Here is a 19802-nt window from a genome sequence, read left to right as displayed (position 1 = left end):
GAAGGGAAGAAGCACTACAGGGCACTGCTGGGTAGCAGCATGACGTGTCATTGATGCTTCAGCCTTTAGCAAGCACTGCATGTGCAGCACTCTGCTGCCCAGGGTCAGATTCCACAGGTTTGGTTTGGTGAAAAGGTGCAAGTTCCCAGCTATCAGATCATGCTCGTTAATCTTCTGTGGTTTTTAACGAAATCAAGATGGGAGGGAGAAAGATATTGGGAGGGGAGATGAATAAATTCCAGTTGGCTCTTTCCCAGCTACTTGTTAGCAGACAGTGGAGTCCTGTTTAATTCAAGGGTTTTGGGTCATTTGTGCAGTAGAGCTGCATTGGTGTAACTGAACCTTGTCGTGGGCAAGTGTGCATAAAAATCCCCTGTGAGCAGGGGAACCCACCAGGGCAGTGTCCAAGCATAAAGCTTTTTAGCAGCAGTTTTGGAAGGCTCTGGGAATTTTGTGAGATTGGGAGCTGCCCCATGAGCCAGCCAGGTGTGAGCTCTGAGTTCTGTGGTTGCATTAGATGTGAATGATTCTGAAGCCTCCCCTGAAAAAGTGTTCCCTGATTAGCTTTGCATTTGGGGTTTCCCTAGTAGAGCTGGTGGGTGTCGGGGACAGCCAGCAGGTGCTGGCTGAATGTAGCAGAAATATACACAAAATACACATGAAGTATAGCAAAAAAGCTGTGTATGTCACTGATAATTGCCCTGTTACTCTCAACAAACAAACTGGCTGCAGTGCTGGCTGGATTCACATTCAGGATCCTGAGAGCAGCAAAAAGGTTTCTGTGTGCTCTGATTCATGAAGCTGATTTTAAAGAATGTGGGCATTTTTTAAATCCTATTTTCCTTCCATTTTCAATCTCCTTTGATGAAGACACTTGAAACACCTTTTTAACTCTACGTTTTAAATGCTTTTTTATAGCCATGAAATATACCCTTGTGTGGTTTTCAGGTCTTTTTAATTTTTAAAAGCCCTCCTTATTGCTGCTGCATAAGGAGAAATTTTTAGATTATGGGGAGAAGCAAATGTGACATTCTGTTCCGTATTAAAAGTTAATTTAGGGCAGAACTGCAGACCAAGAAAAGTGTCTTTTCTTTTCCTATACCTCCTTGTAATGTAATTGACCCCTAATACCTCTGCAAGATCTGGCAGTCAGACAGAGGGAACCAGCTGCCCAGGGGCACAGTGTGAGCACAGCAGGAGGAGTTTGCCCAACTGAAATCAAACTTGTGATATTTCTTGTGATATGCTCTCCTCTTGAGAGAATAGGTTTGTGTAAACATACAGGTGGGAGAGATCCAGGCCGGGCACAGCCTTGTAGAAGACAAAATACAACTTTGTGTGTAGTAGAACCTCTCTGAAGTCTTTTTCAAGCCTTAAGCAGCCACAGGCATCCTCTGAGCCCAGGGATGGAGGGACAGCACAGCCACATCCCTGGCACTGGATCAGCTGAGTGTTCCTCATCAGAGGTAGCAACTGAGACTTAATTATGCCATTGTAATTTTCTATAAAATGCATCATAAAACCTATTCATGCCTTATATTGGCATGGAAGAGTTACTCCAGCCTTGCCGGCTGTAGAATGCCTACTTTAGGAAATGGCCTAAATCTGTATTTTTCTTGGAGCAGTGCTAGTGAGCCCCACAGGTTGCTAATAAATATTTCATAAACCTTCTATGAAGGATTATGAAAATAATTTTAATATCTAAATGACTGGCTCTCCTTGGCCTAAGCAGAGCTCAGAAGCAGGCTCTGGTTCATTTATCTGACCTCTCTTGGAGTGCCATCAGAATGCCCAAAATTGTAGTCCCTACATAAACACTGTCCTGTTCTCACTGCCTTTGAATTTCTTTTGCCATTAAATCTGATTTATTTTCTTTTAGTTCTAGTGGGTAAAATACATTTTTGTACTTCCACACCACTTAGAGTGAAGGATTTAAAAATATCTCACATGCATTGATTTAGCACGAACTCCTCCATCAGGGTTGAGGAACCACTTCTCAATATTTCACAGTTGGAAGGGTGGGAGGAGAACCCATTTCCACCTGCCTCAATCCTTGCCATTTTTATCTGTCCCATACAACAAATCAGAAATTAGAAGGAGAAGAGAGAGTCTGACAGAGCAATCATCGTAGCTGAGAAAGTGGGCGTACATACCACTGATTTCCTACAATTCTAGTTTTTTTTGTGAACCTTCACCAGTCTAATACATGTAAATGGCATTTTACCCCTGGAAAAGGCAGTGGCCCTAAGGAGTGCCTGACTGCAGCGTCCTCCAGGGCTGCCTGGGGGACTGAAGCCCCAGAGCAGAGCAGTGAGCTGTGTGTTCCCAGCCCTGGGAAGGAGCATGGCTGTGCTGGTCATGCTGCATCTCCAGGAGCTCTGGCCCTGCATGGGGAGGTACTGCCTGAGGTGTTTGGGGGATCTGGCAGCCTGGCTCCTCTTCACACTGGGGTTACTCACAGCAGCAAGCTGCATGCTTGATGATATTTGTAGGCTTTTAGGGCTCTTCATTCTGCTAATTTGACATTATTGAAGTTCTATTTCCCCAACTGTGCTGTGGGCTAAAGCGAGAATGACAGCTTGCTCGTTATTTGTGTGTGCAATATTTATGTATGTAAATGACTGGTGTGTTTGCCTTTATCCCTCCATATAAATACAAGAGATGTATACAAATATAATGAGGAGGTACAGGAAGCTCATTTTGTTTAAGAAATCGTGGCGCATTAAGCCGTCATGCCCTGACACTTGTTCCTGCTGGAAGACAAAAAGGGAAGCGTCTGGCTTTTGTTGGGAGACATGAAAGTTGCTGCTGCTTTCCACGTTGGGTATTATGGCTTCAGCACGCCAAAATCATTGGGGCTTTTATTACTATTATTTTTCCTTTTGGTGAAGACTGAGAAAAGACAAAGACTAAAAATAAAACCCATAATTTTTGATACAACTGTGGAAACATGGTTAGTTCTAACACAGCAGGTGGCTAAGGGACTCGATCGGCAGAAACCAGCAGTGCTTTCAGTGCAATCAAAGTTAAGTGCAGAAATTTAATTAAATGGTAGCAAGGCTGGCAGAAACTTTGTAAAGCAGCAGTGCATTGTCAAATCTAACAATTATTCCAAGGAACACAATCCACAGATGGCGTCTAATTGATAAATTAAGGTTCTGGTGCCTGATTCCGCTTACACTTAAAGGTTCTCTTTTCTTAAACAAAACCTTAAAATTTTAAGGCTGCATCACTGTTCTGAAAACATAACAAGCTGGGCTGGGTTTTTTGGCTCGAGAAATGCACACTTTGTGTTAAATGGAGAAGGCGTTTGGCTTCTGTTTTCCTTGTCTGACTTTCATTCCAGGGAAGATGTGTGTTGCTGCTAAGGTGCTTAACTGCAGTCTCAAGTGGTTAGACCTCCTGTAGGTGCTGGGACAGGTAGTCAAACAATCTCTCATAGCTTTTCCAAGCTGTGTCTCTCTGCCCCTTGGAGCTGTCTGTCGGCTGTTGGGCATCACTGTCAGCAAATGCCAACCCTTCAGAGCTCCATTGCCTGACAAGTCCTCTGCAGCGCTAGGCTGGTGACCCTGGAGGACCAGGCCTGGAAGGACAGTGGCTCACAGGTCATTGCTGGGGTCACAATGGAAGCCCTTTTGGAAGGGGCTCTGAGCTGCTTTTCTGTTTCCCCCTCACCTGGGTGTTGGTGAGAGCTCCCAGCACTTGGTGTTGGTGTGAGATTGTTTCTGCCAGGTCCTGCAGTAGCCCGAGAACAGCTCCAGGTGAGGTCCTGGATGCCTGTAGTGTTTAGCAAAACAAACAAACAGCCTTTATTTTCCCACTTTCTCAACAAGCAGATATATCAGGGATATTTTGTCTCTGTGTGTTTTTGATTTCCATGTGTAAATACAGTTCACTTCCCAGGGTTTAGCATAGCACTTCAGAGAAGGGGCAGGAAAGATTGAATCCAGCTCTTCAAATACACTTGGCATGTTGTCCTCTAACGCTGGAGAGGGTCTTTTTTTCCTAAGCTAGTGGCACTTTCCTTCCAAGAGTAGTGTTTTGAACAAGGATGGGAGTTGAAAGGGCATCAGAGCACATAATAGCTGTGTGGAGTATGGAGATATACACACACCTGTGTGCACAATACGTGTTTGTCCTTTGCTGAAAAAGGAAGAAAATTGTTGGCTTTCCAATTCAGTATTTTCTCCTTTATTTAAGCAATTTTAGAAGATGGATGCAGGAGGGAAATGATCGTTTCATTGTATATGTTGTAAACCCAGGGCACAGATGCCCTAATTGCTCTTGTGAGGTTTTTATGTGTGTTTTTTGGCATTGCCCTGGTGGTAGTAAATTCTCCATTAGCTGGATTCTCCGTGATAGAGCTGAGGCCGTTCTGAGCGATGGAGCTGAATCAGTGCTTGTTATTTTTGGTTACTAACAGTATACTTGGATTCAGGAACTCGCCTGCTCCCTTCCCCCCTTCTCCCCTCCTGTGCCTAAATATATCCCACCAGTCAATCAGCACTGGCAGGCATCAATGCTATGGCTGTCAGAACGAGTTAGCTGTGGAGACCCAGAGCTACTGGCTTGGGTTTTTGGGCTTGAAAATGTATTCAAATAGTGGCATTGTCATTTGACTTGCAAATAAGTATAGTCTGGTAATGGGGCCCTTGTATGGAAAGAATGATGCAGCACTTCAGACAAATCTATGTCTTCTTCCCATGAAGCAGATTAGCAATAATACAATCCACGCTGGTGTTTATGGCTGCACGCTCAGTGAACACAGACATTTCTGAATTTTCATTAATGGTGGATTTGTAGTTTTTAATGGAACAAAGGAAAAACACTGGAAATCAAAGAAATGCTAATGTCTTCCTGGGAAACTTAGACAACATTTGGTTTAGAGGCAGATCTGCTCTGGTTGCATTTTCCCTCTTAATTCTTCCCCCCTTATCTTGGCTTGTTGGGTGGTTGGTTGCTGGAGAGCAGCACTTAAGTGAGCACATTATCTTTGTTGCTGCTCCTTCCCAAAGCGAAGGGACTGGCCTTTGGTGACGGCATAGCGATTGCCACAGCAACCAGGCAGGATGTCACAGATTCAGAAGTGCGATTTTACATTCAGAACAGCAGCAGGAGCAGATGGATATTGGAAACAAAATCCCCACCCCCTCCCTTTGCCTCCTTGCGCTCCTTCCGAAAGCAATAACAGCCCTTCTGAGCACAGCTCTTTGTGGGTTTTCCTGTGTGGATTGCTGGTGCTGTGCAGGGGGAGCAGCAGGGCTGGGGTGCAGTGGGGTCCCCGTGCTGGTGGCAGTGCTGCCCTGGCAGTGTTGGGGCACAGTGTCACTGTTTGGGACTTTGGGACTGACAGAGGGAGGATGAGCTTGTGAGCTCGCTTGGGAGCTTGGGCTCGGGCTTAGCTTGGATGTTGTTTCATTAACTTTGGTAGTGGCTTTGTTCTTTAATCCTGAACTTAACAGAATGAGCAAACCCAGCCTCACCGTGGGTAATCAGACACATTTGGGAGCCACTGTGCACAGAAGTTGATCGTAGCACCCACCCACCGTGTGGGCAACAGCCTCAGCAACATATGCTCAGTCTGTTTTCCCAAAAAGACAATATTGGAAACAGATGCAGGAAGGGTTTTGCACTTAGTAAAATTAGAGGTCAGGGCCTGTAGTTTGAAGCACACGGATCTTGTTCAGCATCCTGACTCTCTGGGAAGGCTGCAGGGTCTCTGTGGGGTGAGCACACACCAGCTACAGGGGTGCAGGAGAGCCTGGCATCTGCCTGAGCTGATTCTTGTATTTCCTGCAAAGCCCTGAGCAGACTCTTCTGTCAGACTTGCACTTAGCAAACGCTTTGGACTCCTGTGTGTTAGCACTACTTTGGTGCTGATTTGAGAAAGAAACCAAACTGAGAGCCCTGGAGCACAGGTGACTTGCCCAGACCTGGCCAGGTCTCCTTGGAGACTCCTTGTTCTGGTGAAAATTGTAGGCTCTGGTCTAGTGGGCTGAGGCACTCTGAAATTATGCTCAAGTTTAAAGTTTCAAAGGAGTTAGGTGTCAAATTTGCACTGACTTGGATTTCACTAAGAGCAGAGTGTCTATTTTTGTCTTGCAGTAGTAGGGTTGCAGACCAAGATCCCCTTGTATTTTTGTTTTATTTGACTTTGAAAACACCAGCTGTGATCCTCTATACAGTTACTGGTATGAAGCACATGAAATTTTAATTAGCTTGGGTGAAGGGAAGTTCTGGTAATTGATTTAATATATAAATGCTCCTCTGCCTTCTTCAGTTTATGTGCTGGAAAGATTGTATTAGGAATTTTCCTATTACAGGGGAGACTTAAATGCATTTTTAGGACTGTCTTGAAATCAAAAAGTAAAGTGCCCCTAAACTATTTAGATGAAAGGTACTATTGATGTTTCACTATTTCAGATAAAAGTAGATGATATCATTATTATTTCTGTTATTTTTATTATTATTATCTTACTGGAAGCAGTCAGTGACTGCTGAAAAGTGAACAAAGGAGCATTAGTGCTGTCTATCCAGACTGATCAGACTGTGCTGGTGGCACTGTGGTCACAGTGGGAGTTCACAGGAATTTCCCTTGCTGGGTGCTCTGACCTTTGCTTCCTCCCACCCTGCTGCCCATACTCTGCTCACCTGTGTCCTCACTTCCTGAGAGCCTGCAGGCACATTCCTTGTGCTCCAGAGGGAAAACCCTGGGCACACAGGTGATGGCAGCAGGTGGCTGTGTCCCTGCAGGTGGCTTATCCCAAAGGCCTCACTTGGATCTCAGTTCAGTCCCTGCTGTTGGCTCTTCAGAGCTTTTGGCCTTTCCTTCTACCTCTGTCTCTGCACTTAATTTCTTCTCTGCAGTCTCTTGTGCCTCTTAATGAAACAACGAAAGAGAAAATCCCTCTGAGCTCTGCAGGTAGCTCTGTAAGAAATACCGTGACGCTGATATTAATACCTGCTCGACCTGGGAGAGGCTCTTGGAGCTGGGAATGATCTTGGTGCTCCCCCAGTATTTTACAGACACGCACTGAAAAGCGTCTTTATTCAGTTTGACTGTTGCTATTATGTGGCGAGGCATTCAATAAAAGTTGTGATTTATGAGATGTGTGTGGCCGTTGTTGTTTTTTGCTCTGTCATCTATCAGGGAGAGAAAAGCCAGGCCTGATAATTCTTGGCACATAGCTTTTTCAGTTAAGAATGTCAGCTGTCAGGCTGTCAAGAGAAGTTATTTCTCTGAGTTTTTTTTTTTTAATAGGCAGAGATCCTGCTTCATACTGTGCTGGGTTGATAAGGGAGTGCTTTCTGTACTGCTCAAAAGTGTGTCCCATGGTAAGGCCCTCGGTGTGTGCCCACTTAAACTTCAGTGCTTTGTGTTTTCAGTGTGTGACAGCACTTGATTGCTTAATATACAAATGCATTCACTTTCTTTTTTTGCAGCTTTTATGTGGGGTTTTTTTTCCCTCCTCTCCCTTTCTCTCTTCCTGAATGGAATGGGTTTTTTCCCCCTTCTCTGTGACTAGGTATTTAAAAAGTGCTCTTTTGCAAAATATGTGCACATTAGATAATCTGGTGTTGCATAAAAGCTCTTTCATATTTTGGGGGCTTCATGCATGCATAAAGCAGGCCTAATTGAAGATAGAGGCTGTTTGTCACGAATGTGAATATAAGGATAGGGGACAGAGGGGAAGAATTATGTTAAATACCAGGGTGATGTGGTTTTTTTCTCTTTTCCTTATTAGTTATTTGCAAAAATGTATCAAAAAGTCATTTTGATGCAGTGCACAATAGTATCACAAACTTGTGCTTTGCATCCTAAGTGCCTGGTTAGAGCACAGTTAGAAGCTGAAATCATTCCTCGATTAGTCCCTGGAGTCCTGTATAAGTCTTTAACTCTCCGCATGTGGTCTGTGATTTAACAGTGGATGAAGGATTGCTGAGCTGCAGCTGTGTGGAGAACCTCAAATTTTCCAATCTGCAGCCCCTCAGCTTCTTCCCTCTTTCCTTCTTCCTGCAGAGGATCCATCAAAACCTTGCCACAGCTGGCAGCATGTTTGCCTTCAGGGCAGAACTTTGGAGCTGGAAAGAGTGGCAGACTCTGGTTCATAACAATGGGTAGCAAATCACTATCAAAAAGAGGCAAGAAAGTTGTCTGGTGGTCATACAGCTCTTGGGTGATGGGGTTTGGTCTTGGCTTGCAGCTATCATCCTGTGGCTGCAGGTACAGCTTGTGGTGACCTTCTTGTTTTGGTGATGTCAGTCTCCATGGAAAAGGAAAACATTTCCCGTGTGTGAGTCAGTCTGGACAGCTCACTTCAATACTTTGTATCGCACTAAAGGTACGAGGCTGAAGAGGTGGGATGAAAGGTTTGCTTGTTACCCTGTATGAGCTGTTTTGATGTACAGCACTCTCTGTGTGGTTTATAGATGCTCCCGTGGTTCATAGGTTTGTACAAATATTTTAGTCCTACATCTGTTCCAGTAAAGGCACAGGGCTTTCTAGCCTTAAACTACAATTTCCAGTGTAGCTACAGACATTGCAGCTCCTGGGAGGAGCAAAATCTCCATCTAGCCAGCGGTGGTGTGCAGTGTGGGTGCAGCTGTGGGTTCAGGCTGGGTCGGGTTTGTCCCTGCAGTGGCAGCAGCACCTCTGGCTCCTGCCAGGCCCTGCTGGCAGAGGTGCTGCTGCTCCCTGAGTGTGGCTCAGGAGCTCAGCCCCTGTCTCGGGCAGGAGGCAGATGTTAGCAGGCTCACATTTGGCTTCAGTCACACGACACAAGTGGCTGTTCATGGGAAGTTGTCCCAGCTTTTCATGTCCTGCCAGACCTGGAAATCCAGTCATCTCAGCGACTTGGCCTTTTTATGTGACATTTTTGGCAGTGTTGTAATGATCTAGGTACTTGAAAGTCTGTGAGTGTACTGAGCTGTGATAGGCTTTGATACTGGCAGAGTTCTTGTGCTGGGGAGGATGGGGAAGGAGTGTATATCCAGCCAAATGTTTATTTTCAGTAACATCATTATTATTAGAGACCTGTTGGTATTACAGATCAGGTAAGAGTGAGTCCCTCTGTTGTAGCTGTTATTGCCCTGTGAGCCAGTGTGGCACCTGCACAGCACTTCTGAGCTGCTCACCTTGACCAGGAGCTGTGGTGGGGCAGCCTGAGGATCAGCTGTTGGTGTTGGCAGCTTGGTTGGGAGCATAGAGCTGTCTGTGCCTGCTGAGGGCTGGGGTTGGGCTCCCACGTGTGCCTCAGGCTGGGATGGGCTTAGTTCCCTCTGCTTTGGTGAGTCCCTGAGCTGCTGTGGGGAGCCCAAGCCTGTGCTGGTCATCCTGGCACAGCTCCTGTGGGAAATGGGAAAGGAGCACGAGAGGTGGCCTGTTGTGGTGGGCAGGCAAAGCTGAGCCCATCAAGGTCTTGCTCAGAGCTGGTTTCCTTAGAGCCTGGCTGCTGAGTGTGTCTGTCCTGCTCCTGAACACGATGCACAAACACATCCGTTCTCGCAGAGCCTCCTGCCAAGTGCTCGGCTTTACAACCTTAACAGCTTTAAATAAATTCTTCCTGGAGATAACTGATTTATTAGGCTCCTACCCTTCTGAAGGCAAAGCTAGTCACAATTAACAAACAAAGCAGCGTGAGGCAGTTATCATTGTGGGTAATAAATCTTTTGATGTTGGGTGTCACTGGCTGATGGGCTTGGAGAGCAAAACTCCACTTCAGACAAAGTGTGTCTTCAGCATGGGCCAGTGGCAGCTGTGACAGGGACTGACATGACACGTGAATGATTCCATTTGTGTACCCAGGTGTGTGGGAGGTGGACCATGGGCTTGTGTTGGGCAAGAGGCAGCAGTGGTAATGTCCCTCCTGGCCCCGTTGCTGTGTCGGTGGGTGAGTGGGCAGCACGTTGGACTGTGCTTCACATGGTGCTTCCACAGTGTGCCTGCACAGCTTGCTCTCAGCAGGACACACAGGTGTGGAAAGCAGGGATCTGTGTGCTTTAGAGTGCAGGAGAAGGGTCCTGTGTTACGATTCACCTCCTGTGTCTGATCCAGCTCCTCTTCCAGCCCGGCGTCCCTCTCTGGCTCTCAGTCCCGATGGGACATGGCTGAGAAATGAGCCCTCCAGGTTTTGGTTGGTGGATATTGTTGTTCCCTGGTGGTATCTCTGGTGGAATAAACAATTGGTCCCAGACCTGTTGGCGTGGTTTCCAGCGCTGGGGAGATATTTCTTGCCGGGTTTGTAAAAATGATCTAAATGGATCCGACATCGTGGCTATAAAACATCTGTAACATTACACATTTAGTTATGTTACTAGAGACTTGAGTTCATTTTGATGGGTAGTATTTTATCTCCTACTTTTCCCCTTCTGAAAGCAAAGCTTTCTGTAGAGGAGGATTTATAGAAATATATTTCTAGCACAAAAAAAGTCATGCACATTAAGATGTTGGAGTAGAGGAGAAATAATGTCTTTTTTTTGGAGACCTTGGCTGATTTATCTCTTGCTTGGTAGTTTGATATGGCTTTCCTAGCTAGGAACAATATTTTTTTATTCTTCCTTTAATAACAATAATGTCAGTAACAATGTCTTGTGCTATTCCAGCATCTTCAAATCAGACTTTCAGCGGGTTAGGCATTTAATGAGTGAAACCTCACAGGCTCCATTGAGCTGTGGGGATATATTTCTGTTCTTTTTGTGGAAATCAAGGCACATAGCACTCGATTGTGCAACGCACTCAACCTAATGAGGCTTCCCCAAACGCTGTGAGTTCAAATGTGCGCTTAAATGCTGAGCCCTGCAGTCTCCAGCTGAGCTTCTCCCAAGACTCTTTGATACATCAGTGCTGTGGAGACTGAAATGAGTTGCCCTGTGGTCACTGAGTGAGTAAACATCACACGAGGGAGACAAGCTCTTGTAGCTGTGAGGTGCTGCCTTCCTTTGGAAAAAGTATGGATGTTTTCTCTTGCCTTGCTTCCACTCTTCATTCGTGGTGCAGCTCCTCAAGGGCCCTTTTATTCCCAGTCAAGGGTTATTTGATCTGCTTTGGAGTGACAGTGATGTTGCTTTAATAATGGCTGGTGGGTTCCCTCCCTGGCAAAGGAAGCATCTCCCCTTTGTGAGCTGGAGGTGGGAGTGCTGCAATTCCTGTAATTCACCAGCCCATTTGTGTGCGGGGGAAAAGGATAAAAGCAAACCCAGCATTTCATAAAACTGTGAAAGTATTTCAACAGCAGTAATAGGCAAATCTGAGCGTTTTGCAAGATTTTAGTGGTCTCGCATCAGAGGAAAAGCTCACCCTTGTGCAAAGCCAGGCAGCGAATTGCAGCTCCATGGGCTTGACTCAGCAGATGAAGTCAAACCTGCTCATCAGTAACTGATTGCCATGTGCATCTAGATTATGTAGATGAAATTAATCAAGGCTAAGGGTTAAAGTTTCCATTTGTTCTTTTCAGAGAAATCATCTGGAGTATGTTGGGAAGGAGGTAAATTGCTTTATACATTTCTTATCCCTTCCTGTGAATTTTTCTTGTTTTAGCAGATTATCTAGAATCTTAACAGAGCTCTCATCACTGATTTGACAGAGTTATCATGAAAAATTAGTTGATACTAACTTAAAGGCATTTAAATTATGTCGTGCTCTCTGCACTGTAGAGGCAATAAACTTCTTTGGACTGACCTCAGTGTTTGGAGCTGGAAGAATTTACAAACTCTTGCAGAATCCTCTTCATGTCCAGTTCAGACTGTGTTGTTGGGTTTCGTTGAGCACTGAATTACAGGACTTTGCCTGAGCTTCCAGGACCCTTTTGTCACTCACCGTGGGGCAGGCTGGAGACATCAGTGGGTCTGTCTGGCCCAACTTCCCACTGCTCTGCACAGGGATGTGCCTCTCACTGCTGTCCTGCACATCCTCCTGGCTTTGGGAGAGCAGGGACAGCCAAGGGCCTTCTCCTTGTGTTGTACCAGGTTAAAAAATAAGGACTTGGGCTGTGTTTTGGGAAGCTGTGTGGCTTGCTTCCCCACTTCAGTCCATCCTGCTTCCCCTGTAGAGCTGTGCTGTGAATCAACCTTGAACATGTCCTTGGAAATGTGGTCTGTCACAATTTTATGTCCTGTTGGAGTACAAAGGTTTTCTGGTTGTATTTTGGACATGGCACACAATGTTTCTTTTGAGAAGATGGTATAACATAGGTGAGGAATAGATGAATGTGGTAGTGGTCAGGTAATCATTGTTCCCATTGAATATTGCTGGCATGGCTTTAAAAGTGAGGTCCCTGGGCAGAATGCCATCTCCCCCTTTCTTTCCCTCCCTCTTCTTCTCCCTCTCTGCCTGTACAAGGTGAAGTTTTGCCAGTAGCCTGTAGATTTAGGACTAGAAGCTTAATTGCTTCCCACTGGGGCCTTTGTCCCTCATTACTTGGGTACTGCAAAAATTCCCCCTCCCAGTCACATTGGGCAGTGCTCTCCATTTGTGGCCCTGAGATGTATTAATTTAAAAATAATTATCTTCATTTAAACTTACTAATGCAGTTTCTAAGCACTGCCTAACAGTAATCAGGCAGGCAGGTTGGATAAGTTGTCTGTGCTCAGTGATTATTTAGAGTTACCTTCCTACCACACTGTGCATGAGGAGCTGAAGCAACCAGGGGGATTTAAATAGGTTTGCTCTGCTCCCCTCCTCTTGCCTGTGCTTCTGTAACCTGTAAAAGAGTTAACTGGAGCACAGGAGGTGGGAGCAGCCCTCAGGGATGTGATATAACTGGTTATAGCGAGGCTGTGGGGCTGGGAGCTATTCCTGGGCTCTGGAGGGGAGGAATGCTGGCTCTGATGAATTTTACTGTATCGTTTGATATGAAGCTTGAAGCCAGATTTTGCTCAAAAAACCTGCTGAGCTCTCACAGCTGGGGCTAATTTTCAGGCTTGGATCTCCCATGCAGGGAGCTCTGTGGTGGGGCAGGTAAAGGTGTTGCTGTGCCTGGAGAGCTGAGGGTGGCTCACAGGGGATGCTGCTGCCTGGACAGCAAGCCCTTCTTTTGGGAAGAGTCCCTTCCCAGGGGTGGCTGTGGCCCATGGCAAGCTGCTGTCACTTCCCTGTCCCTGTGGGTGAGTGAGGGGCTGTGCTGCTAGGGCAGCAAATGAGGGACTGAAATCCAGTAGCACTCAGGAAGATGGACCAGGAAGGGCTTTGCTGGCCCCTGGCCAGGTTTGCTTGTGAAACTCCAAGGATGGCTTTGGCAATCACTGCCAGTTCAATCTGTCTTGGAAAAATCAGTTTGTGTGTTCTGCCTCCTGCTGATGCCACAGCCATTGAGGGAGGGAAATGCTCCACTTGCCAAAACTCCACCCTCCCAGCGGTAACAGCACAACCCAAGGCAGCCAAAAACTGGGAATACAGCAAGGACCAGGTTAACAGTTTAGTTTCCAAGTGGTTGGAGAGAGTATAACCCATCTGTGTTTTCCCAGAAATCAGGGGAACTGATTTACCCCGCTGGGAATCTGTGCTGGTTGTTTGGATTAAAGAGCTCTTTCATTCCCACGTACCTTCTATAGCTCGAGCAGTTCTCACAGGATGACATGAGCTTACACAGGGGTCAGGCACGAGGTATTTGCACCATTTAAGTCCTGCTGAAATCCTATTTTGAATACTTAAGCGTGTTGTACATGGCACATAAAGCCGTGCTGCCTTTGCACGGGATTGAGCTCCTCTGGCTCTGCTGGAGCCTGGAGTTGGATGTTTGCTTCTCGATGGAACACAGTGCTCAGCACAGCACCTCCATCACTTGTCAGTTGCTCAGAAGCACCTGGGGAAGGGGTGGTTCTGGGGAGCTCTCTGTGAACAGAGAGAGGTTGGCAGCTTTCACTAAACACTGCCTTGTTCATCATGTCTTTGCATCACATTTCAGTTGAGTTTTTAATAGCTTTTTGGAACTTCCTAGGAGGATCCCAGAGGCAAAAAAACGAAAAAAAACCTGGAGAATTCTTACAGTTTGTGCTCTGCCAAAGAAGCCTGGCTGTTCTGTTAACAAGATCACTTCCCCTGTTACATGAAATATTGTTGTTTTTAATTAGAAGTAATGCTGTAGTTTGAATGTACAGCACAATGGGGTATAAAATGCAGTTCAGCACAGATAGCAAAGCTGATTTTTTCAATTATAAACCTGTTTAGAAGGTGTATACTCTAGAAATGATGAAATGCCAAACTGTAGATGAGGTGAGCAGGCTGGAATACATGTGCACCCCTGCACACGCTGTCGTATGAGAGAGAGAGAGAAGAATGCTCTGCAAAACAGTTACATATGCGTGATTAGCTTAATCTGAAATGAAAGCTAATTTCAGCAATTTGCAATGCAGATATTCACTGTTAGTGCTCTAGTCCACTTCCACCATATTGAGAAGTTGAGGATGCAAAGCCTTGATGAATTCTACACTGGAGTGTGCCAGAGCCAAGTTCAGGCACAGGTTTCCAGGTTGTTCTTTGAGCCCCATGTGTTGGTTTTGTGTCTCTGTCTCCTGCTTTGGGATTTTACATGGATTTTACTTCCCAACAAGACCTGCCAGTGGCACACTTGGGCTCCTCTCTGTGCCAGCTGAGTGTCAGCACTCATCTTTTCCAACCTCACCATCCTGAGCCAGGAGCTCTGCACTAAAACTGGAGGCAGAGCAACAACTAATGTGTAAAGAATGGTTGGGAAATGATACTAAAAGCCATTACCCTGAAGTCAAATACATAACTTCTTTGTTGAATGTAGAAAAGGCCTCGACTCATCTACAAGGAATGGTGGATACTTGTTGCTTGAGATTTTGAAATTCTGGGAATTCTGCAAAATATTTCATGAGCTTAAAATCCCCTCTGTTCATTTTTACTAGTCAGGATAATAAGGCAGTTTGGATGGGGAACAAAAAACCACAAGGTGCTGAGCAGCATTGCTATGTCAGTGTGAGGGATGTTCACGGGCTTGGAGCTGGAACCTCCAGCTCTGCAAAACCTCATTCCTTCATTTCATCTGAGTCAGCTGGGTTAAGCTCACGTTTGTATTGACATGTTCAAGTGGGACAAGGCTTTTGTTCCCAGAGACTGCATCTTCAGCCTGTTGTTTAGAGGAGATTTACCTGATATGCCCCAAACTGATCTAATTACAACCATAACCTTGCACAAAGTGGCATAAATTCAGCAGACTTGCCTGACTAAAGCAGGGAAGGTTTTCTTCCTGCTCCTGCACCTCCTGAAGTGTTTGCTCATTTTCAGAGCACAAAGGTGATTATATTTTTCAAAAGCCAAGCCAATAAAGAGAATGTAACCTTGAATGCTTCCTCGCAGGAGTAGTCACATGTGTTTTGATTAACTCAGCACCAGCACAGTATACAAACAGCAATTCTGTGATGCTCACAATTAATGGCCTCGCACCAGCCTCGGATCTGCCTCTCCTGGCAACTCCTTCCGCAGCGAGAGAGAGACACCTTCAGTACACAAACCCTCCAAAACCAGCGCAGAGCCACGGTTTGCAGAGCCCTGCAGCAGCCAGGGATGGATATGTTACACTGCAAATGAAATCCAAAGACACCGAGCTGCCAGTATTGTGGTTTCAGAGTGACCCAGACCTCTTGGAGTCGTTAATAAAACATGGACTTGTGATTGATTCACACTAATTGCTTCCTATTACCCAAACCCTGCTGTTCCACCCCAGGAGAGGGCAGAGGGAGCTGCTGCCAGAGGATCCAAACCCACCAGTGCTTCTGTGACTCCCTTTCTGTTGGGAGTGTCTTGTTGTGAGCAGATCCTGAATTTGCTCACAGGGACAAATAAAGATCCTCAGTGACTTTCACTGAAGGAACTTCAGAGGGGCATAGTGTGGGCAGAGTGTCCAGCTGTGTGTCAGTGCCCTGCTCTGCTCCTGAGCCCTGTGCTCTCTGCCTTGCCCCGAGGAAGCCTTGCCTCCTCTCATCCCTCTGGCTGCTGCGGGAGGACGAGCAGGTTGGAGCAGGAGGCAGAGGCTCTTTCCAGCTGGTCCCAGTCCCACAGTGTCTAACGATGGGGAAGTACTGAGGCCACACGAGCACAGACATGTCAGGTGTGGAAGGAAATGGAGATTGCAGCTCCAGATCACAGCTCCTGGGTGGGGATGGCCTGGGCTGAACCCCAGCTGAGGGTGGGCAGCCGTGGTGAGCTTCCCCTCACCTGTGTGGGACAGCCCCTTCTGTGTCCCTCCTGCCCTTCTGTGTCCCTCCTGTCCCTCCGTGTCCCCCTGCCCTGGTGCCGCAGGTGGAAGCTCAGCAGCCAACCCTGCTGAGGCACGTTGGGATGGGAGCATCGCTCTGGGCTGTGTGTTTTCTGTTCTGGGCTGAGGGGAATGTGGTAACAAAGCCATTCAACCATCTCTTCAGGGAAACGTGGATTGTAAAAGCAGACTTAATTTTGTGCTTCGCTTTGGTACCAAAGAGCTGATTTCTGAAACTATTTCCCTGCTCGCAACACATCTCTAGGCATTAAAATGTTGTGAATTTGCTTGTCATTACCAATATTTTCTTTGACTGAAGCTATTGAAACAAAGTGGTCCTTTTTTTTTTTTTTCTCTATAACCTTCAATCTTGCTTCTAAAAGCAGTAGCTCTCTTTTTCTTTCTTTCTTGGTCAAATATAAAAATGATGATAATTTCAAATACTGCTTTAGAATAATTGCTTTCCTCTCTCTTTTGTATGACAACAGAAGCCTGGCCTGATCTTAAATCAGATGCTGGCAGGCAGAGGGCTCTTGACAGCCCTGCAAAATCCTTTAGTTACAAGTCGGCTTTAGCCAATTCTTTATTTGTAAATGACAATTTTCTACAGAAAAATATATGCTTGGGCTTCAATTTCGGAGCCCTAGATTGCAGCCAGGAAAAAATAATTGAATTTTTACACTTTTTTTTTTCCCCTCCTCTCTTTTTCTTTCTAACTTAAAAAAAATCCCAAGCAAAAAAAGTGAGGCTCTGTAAGGTGTGATTGGAGCTGATTGAAGGGAATATCTGCCCTGGTTGATGTGCATGGCCGTGGGGACAGGAGTGGTGATTAATTTGTTCTGTGCTGGGAGGACCTGGAGCCACTCCAAGCTTTGTGTCCAATGCCTCAGCCCTAAGGAGGCTTTGCCCATGGCTCTGGGCTGTCCTCATGACCCCAGTACCCTCGTAAAAGGCATCCTCAGAGTCTTTAGTAAAAATACAAGAAAGTGATAAAGCTTTCAGCTGCTGGGGTCTGTCCTGTGCGATGCCTCTGTTTGCTGGCCTGTGTTTAACCAGGCAAGCCCTGGCTCTGGAGTTAGGGGCGTTTTTGCCTTCAGTCTCTGGAAGTTGGCTGCTTCACCCAGTTTCCAGAGAAAATGTGTTTCAATGCCCGGTTTTGTTGCTGAGGTGTTTGTTGGTTTCCTGAGTTAGCTGTGTTGACTCAAACACCTCTCCATGGTGGGTTGGCTGCTGAGCTGTCTGCTGTCATGCTCTGAGCTCTGCCCAAGCCCCTTCAGAAAAGCTGACAGCATTGTCCTGCATCTCCCTGGGGTTAAGGTGGCCCACAGGGATCAGGTGGTTTGGGATCAGCCCAACAAAGACACCTCAGGGTTTGTGTCCCTGGGCTGATCCTGCCCATCCTCAGGGGCTGCAGAGTATGGGTGATGGGTTGTGCTGTGGTGTGTTCTCCATAGGGAATTCAGCACCATCCTTTTCCCTTGTTGGACCAAAGCCAGGCACATGTGGGTCAGCAGGCAGAGCTGGTGCTCTGCTGGGCTCTGGGGAGCACAGCAGGCTCCTGGAGGGGCTGATCCAGCCCTGGTGGATGGTGGTTCCACGAGCATGGCTGTGGTAGATAGAGGATGCTGCATTGGCAGCCCTGGCTGTCTTTCATCTTTTGATTATTTTAAAGGTAACTGTGCAAGTTCCTTTTAAACTGACCCATGGAAACTTAATAACGCATCGCTTCGATTCAATGTAATTGCCTTTCTCCTGCCAAAGAGCGTTCAGCCTGTCTGTAGGAAAAGGAGGCGCAAAGGCACCTCTCTGTGAAGATATAACACTCAGATTCCTTTTCCACTTATATTTGCATTGAGAAGCACAATAAAAATTATTTATTAAAAAAAAATATCCGGGGGCTAGAGTTGTTATTGAGAGCCTTTACTCAGCCATCTCTCAAATAAAAACAAAACAAGACAGAGAAAGAAGTATCTAATCAAATCGAATCGAAATTGCTTTTGTAAAGAAGTATTCTCATTATCTGGGTTAGGGATGGGATCTGAAGGATATTTCTTTTTTCCACATATTGTTTGAAATAATCTGGTTAAACCATATGCTTGTCTTGTAATTTCTTACAGATGGTCACAAGAACAAAGAAAATATTTGTAGGTGGATTATCGGCTAATACAGTAGTGGAAGACGTGAAGCAATACTTTGAACAGTTTGGCAAGGTAAGTTCTGCCCAAGTGAGCATTGCATAGTTCTTCTTTCTTCCCTTTCTTTTTGAAGTGTGTTTTGAAAAACAAAAGTGCATTGAGGACTGAGCTCAAAGGAGGGCCAAGTTTTTGCCTTTCCGTGTCATTTATTGAAGTCTCTGGAATTTCTTTTCTGTTTGTTGCTTGTGTGTGTACAACATTGCCAACACTGTTTACTTCCATTAAAGAAAAAAGCATCATTGGGAGGTGAATCTGTGTCTGTTCAGGAAGAATTTGACCCTTAGCTGAATGATTACACAGTTGTCTTCTCCATAAAATCAGCCTTCTGTTTGTCCCGATTCCAGTGGCAAAAAGGGCAGGTAGACGTATTGGAGAGCTCATTAAGTTGTGAAAATGCCTGAAGGAACCACGTGAAAAGCAAGAGTAATGTGCAAGTCACTAGAATATCCACTTAATTTCATATTAGAAAATCATTCTGCAAGTATGTGTAGAATCCTGGCATCATTAACCAAAAAAAAAAAAAAAAACAACAAACCACCCAAAAAACCCCAAAAACGCAAATACACCAGAAAAACCCATACCAAAACCCCGAAACAAACAAGTTTATGCAGAGAAGGAGATCTGAACCTTGCCAGAGTAGTCTTTGCTGTGATGTAACAGCTCAAACCCCACTGTCCAGGCTCTGGCTGCAGCTTAGTGACTCTGACTTCATGGAGCTTCCTGGATCCCCACAGCTCCTGGACGTTTGTTCAGCAGTGCCATGGGTGACGAGCTCATGGAGCTGCCTGCTCTCAGAGCAGTTGGTGGTATCACCTTCCAGGGGGATTCCTGCCAGGCCTCCTGTCCGTGGGGCTCCATGGATTCCAGCCCAGCAGCTCGATTCCTGTCTTTTGGAGTGCAGCAATTGATGTTTTAGATGCAAGATTGCGTGAGGACACAGCGGGGTATCCCAGAGCAAAGCAGCTCCCATTCCTTGTAGTTAGTTTATGTTTCTTTCATCTGCCCTGAAAAGCCTGAGCCAGGCAGGATTTTGTTCAGGGCTGAGGAGGCGAGTTTATAAATGGTTCCTGTGCTGGATTGATAGTTGTTTTGCAAACCAGTCATTTTATTTTCAATAATAATCTTCGATTCCGGCAGGATGTTTACAGCCTGCTGAGCCTTTTATTAAAGGATTACATGAGCTTTTGGATGTTTCTTCTGTAGTTACTTCTAATTGCAGAACTCCACTAACCTGTATTTTTCAAGTTAATAATAGTTTCAATATAAGTGCTTTGCATATTGTCTGGATGTTGTCTTAATATAGTCTTTTTAATTTCACCATCTGGTAGTTTCATGCTTGCAATTTTACAGTCCCTGAGAATGCAGCAGCCAGGCTGTGTCTCGGGAGTGACTG

The 19802-nt window shown here is 45.8% G+C and overlaps 1 protein-coding gene across 14 annotated transcripts in view; it reads left to right on the top strand.

Annotated features, from left to right (window-relative positions):
* MSI2 (musashi RNA binding protein 2) overlaps positions 1–19802 on the top strand; it is a 201549-nt gene that overhangs the window by 53399 nt on the left and 128348 nt on the right. For all 14 annotated transcript variants that reach the window (XR_014855768.1, XR_014855769.1, XM_085078593.1 and 11 more), the window contains exon 6: positions 18332–18424. Coding sequence is in view for 12 of the 14 variants with exons in the window: in XM_085078593.1 (XP_084934719.1) it covers positions 18332–18424 (93 nt within the window). In the remaining 2 variants the exon portion in view is untranslated. The remainder of the gene's footprint in view (positions 1–18331; positions 18425–19802) is intronic.

This window comes from Lichenostomus cassidix, chromosome 19, assembly GCF_008360975.1.
Source record: "Lichenostomus cassidix isolate B80296 chromosome 19, HeHo_3.0, whole genome shotgun sequence".
In the NCBI taxonomy this organism is placed as follows: domain Eukaryota; kingdom Metazoa; phylum Chordata; class Aves; order Passeriformes; family Meliphagidae; genus Lichenostomus; species Lichenostomus cassidix.
The sequence above is the reverse complement of the archived record's forward strand: the minus strand, read 5'-3'. Positions and strand labels throughout refer to the sequence as shown.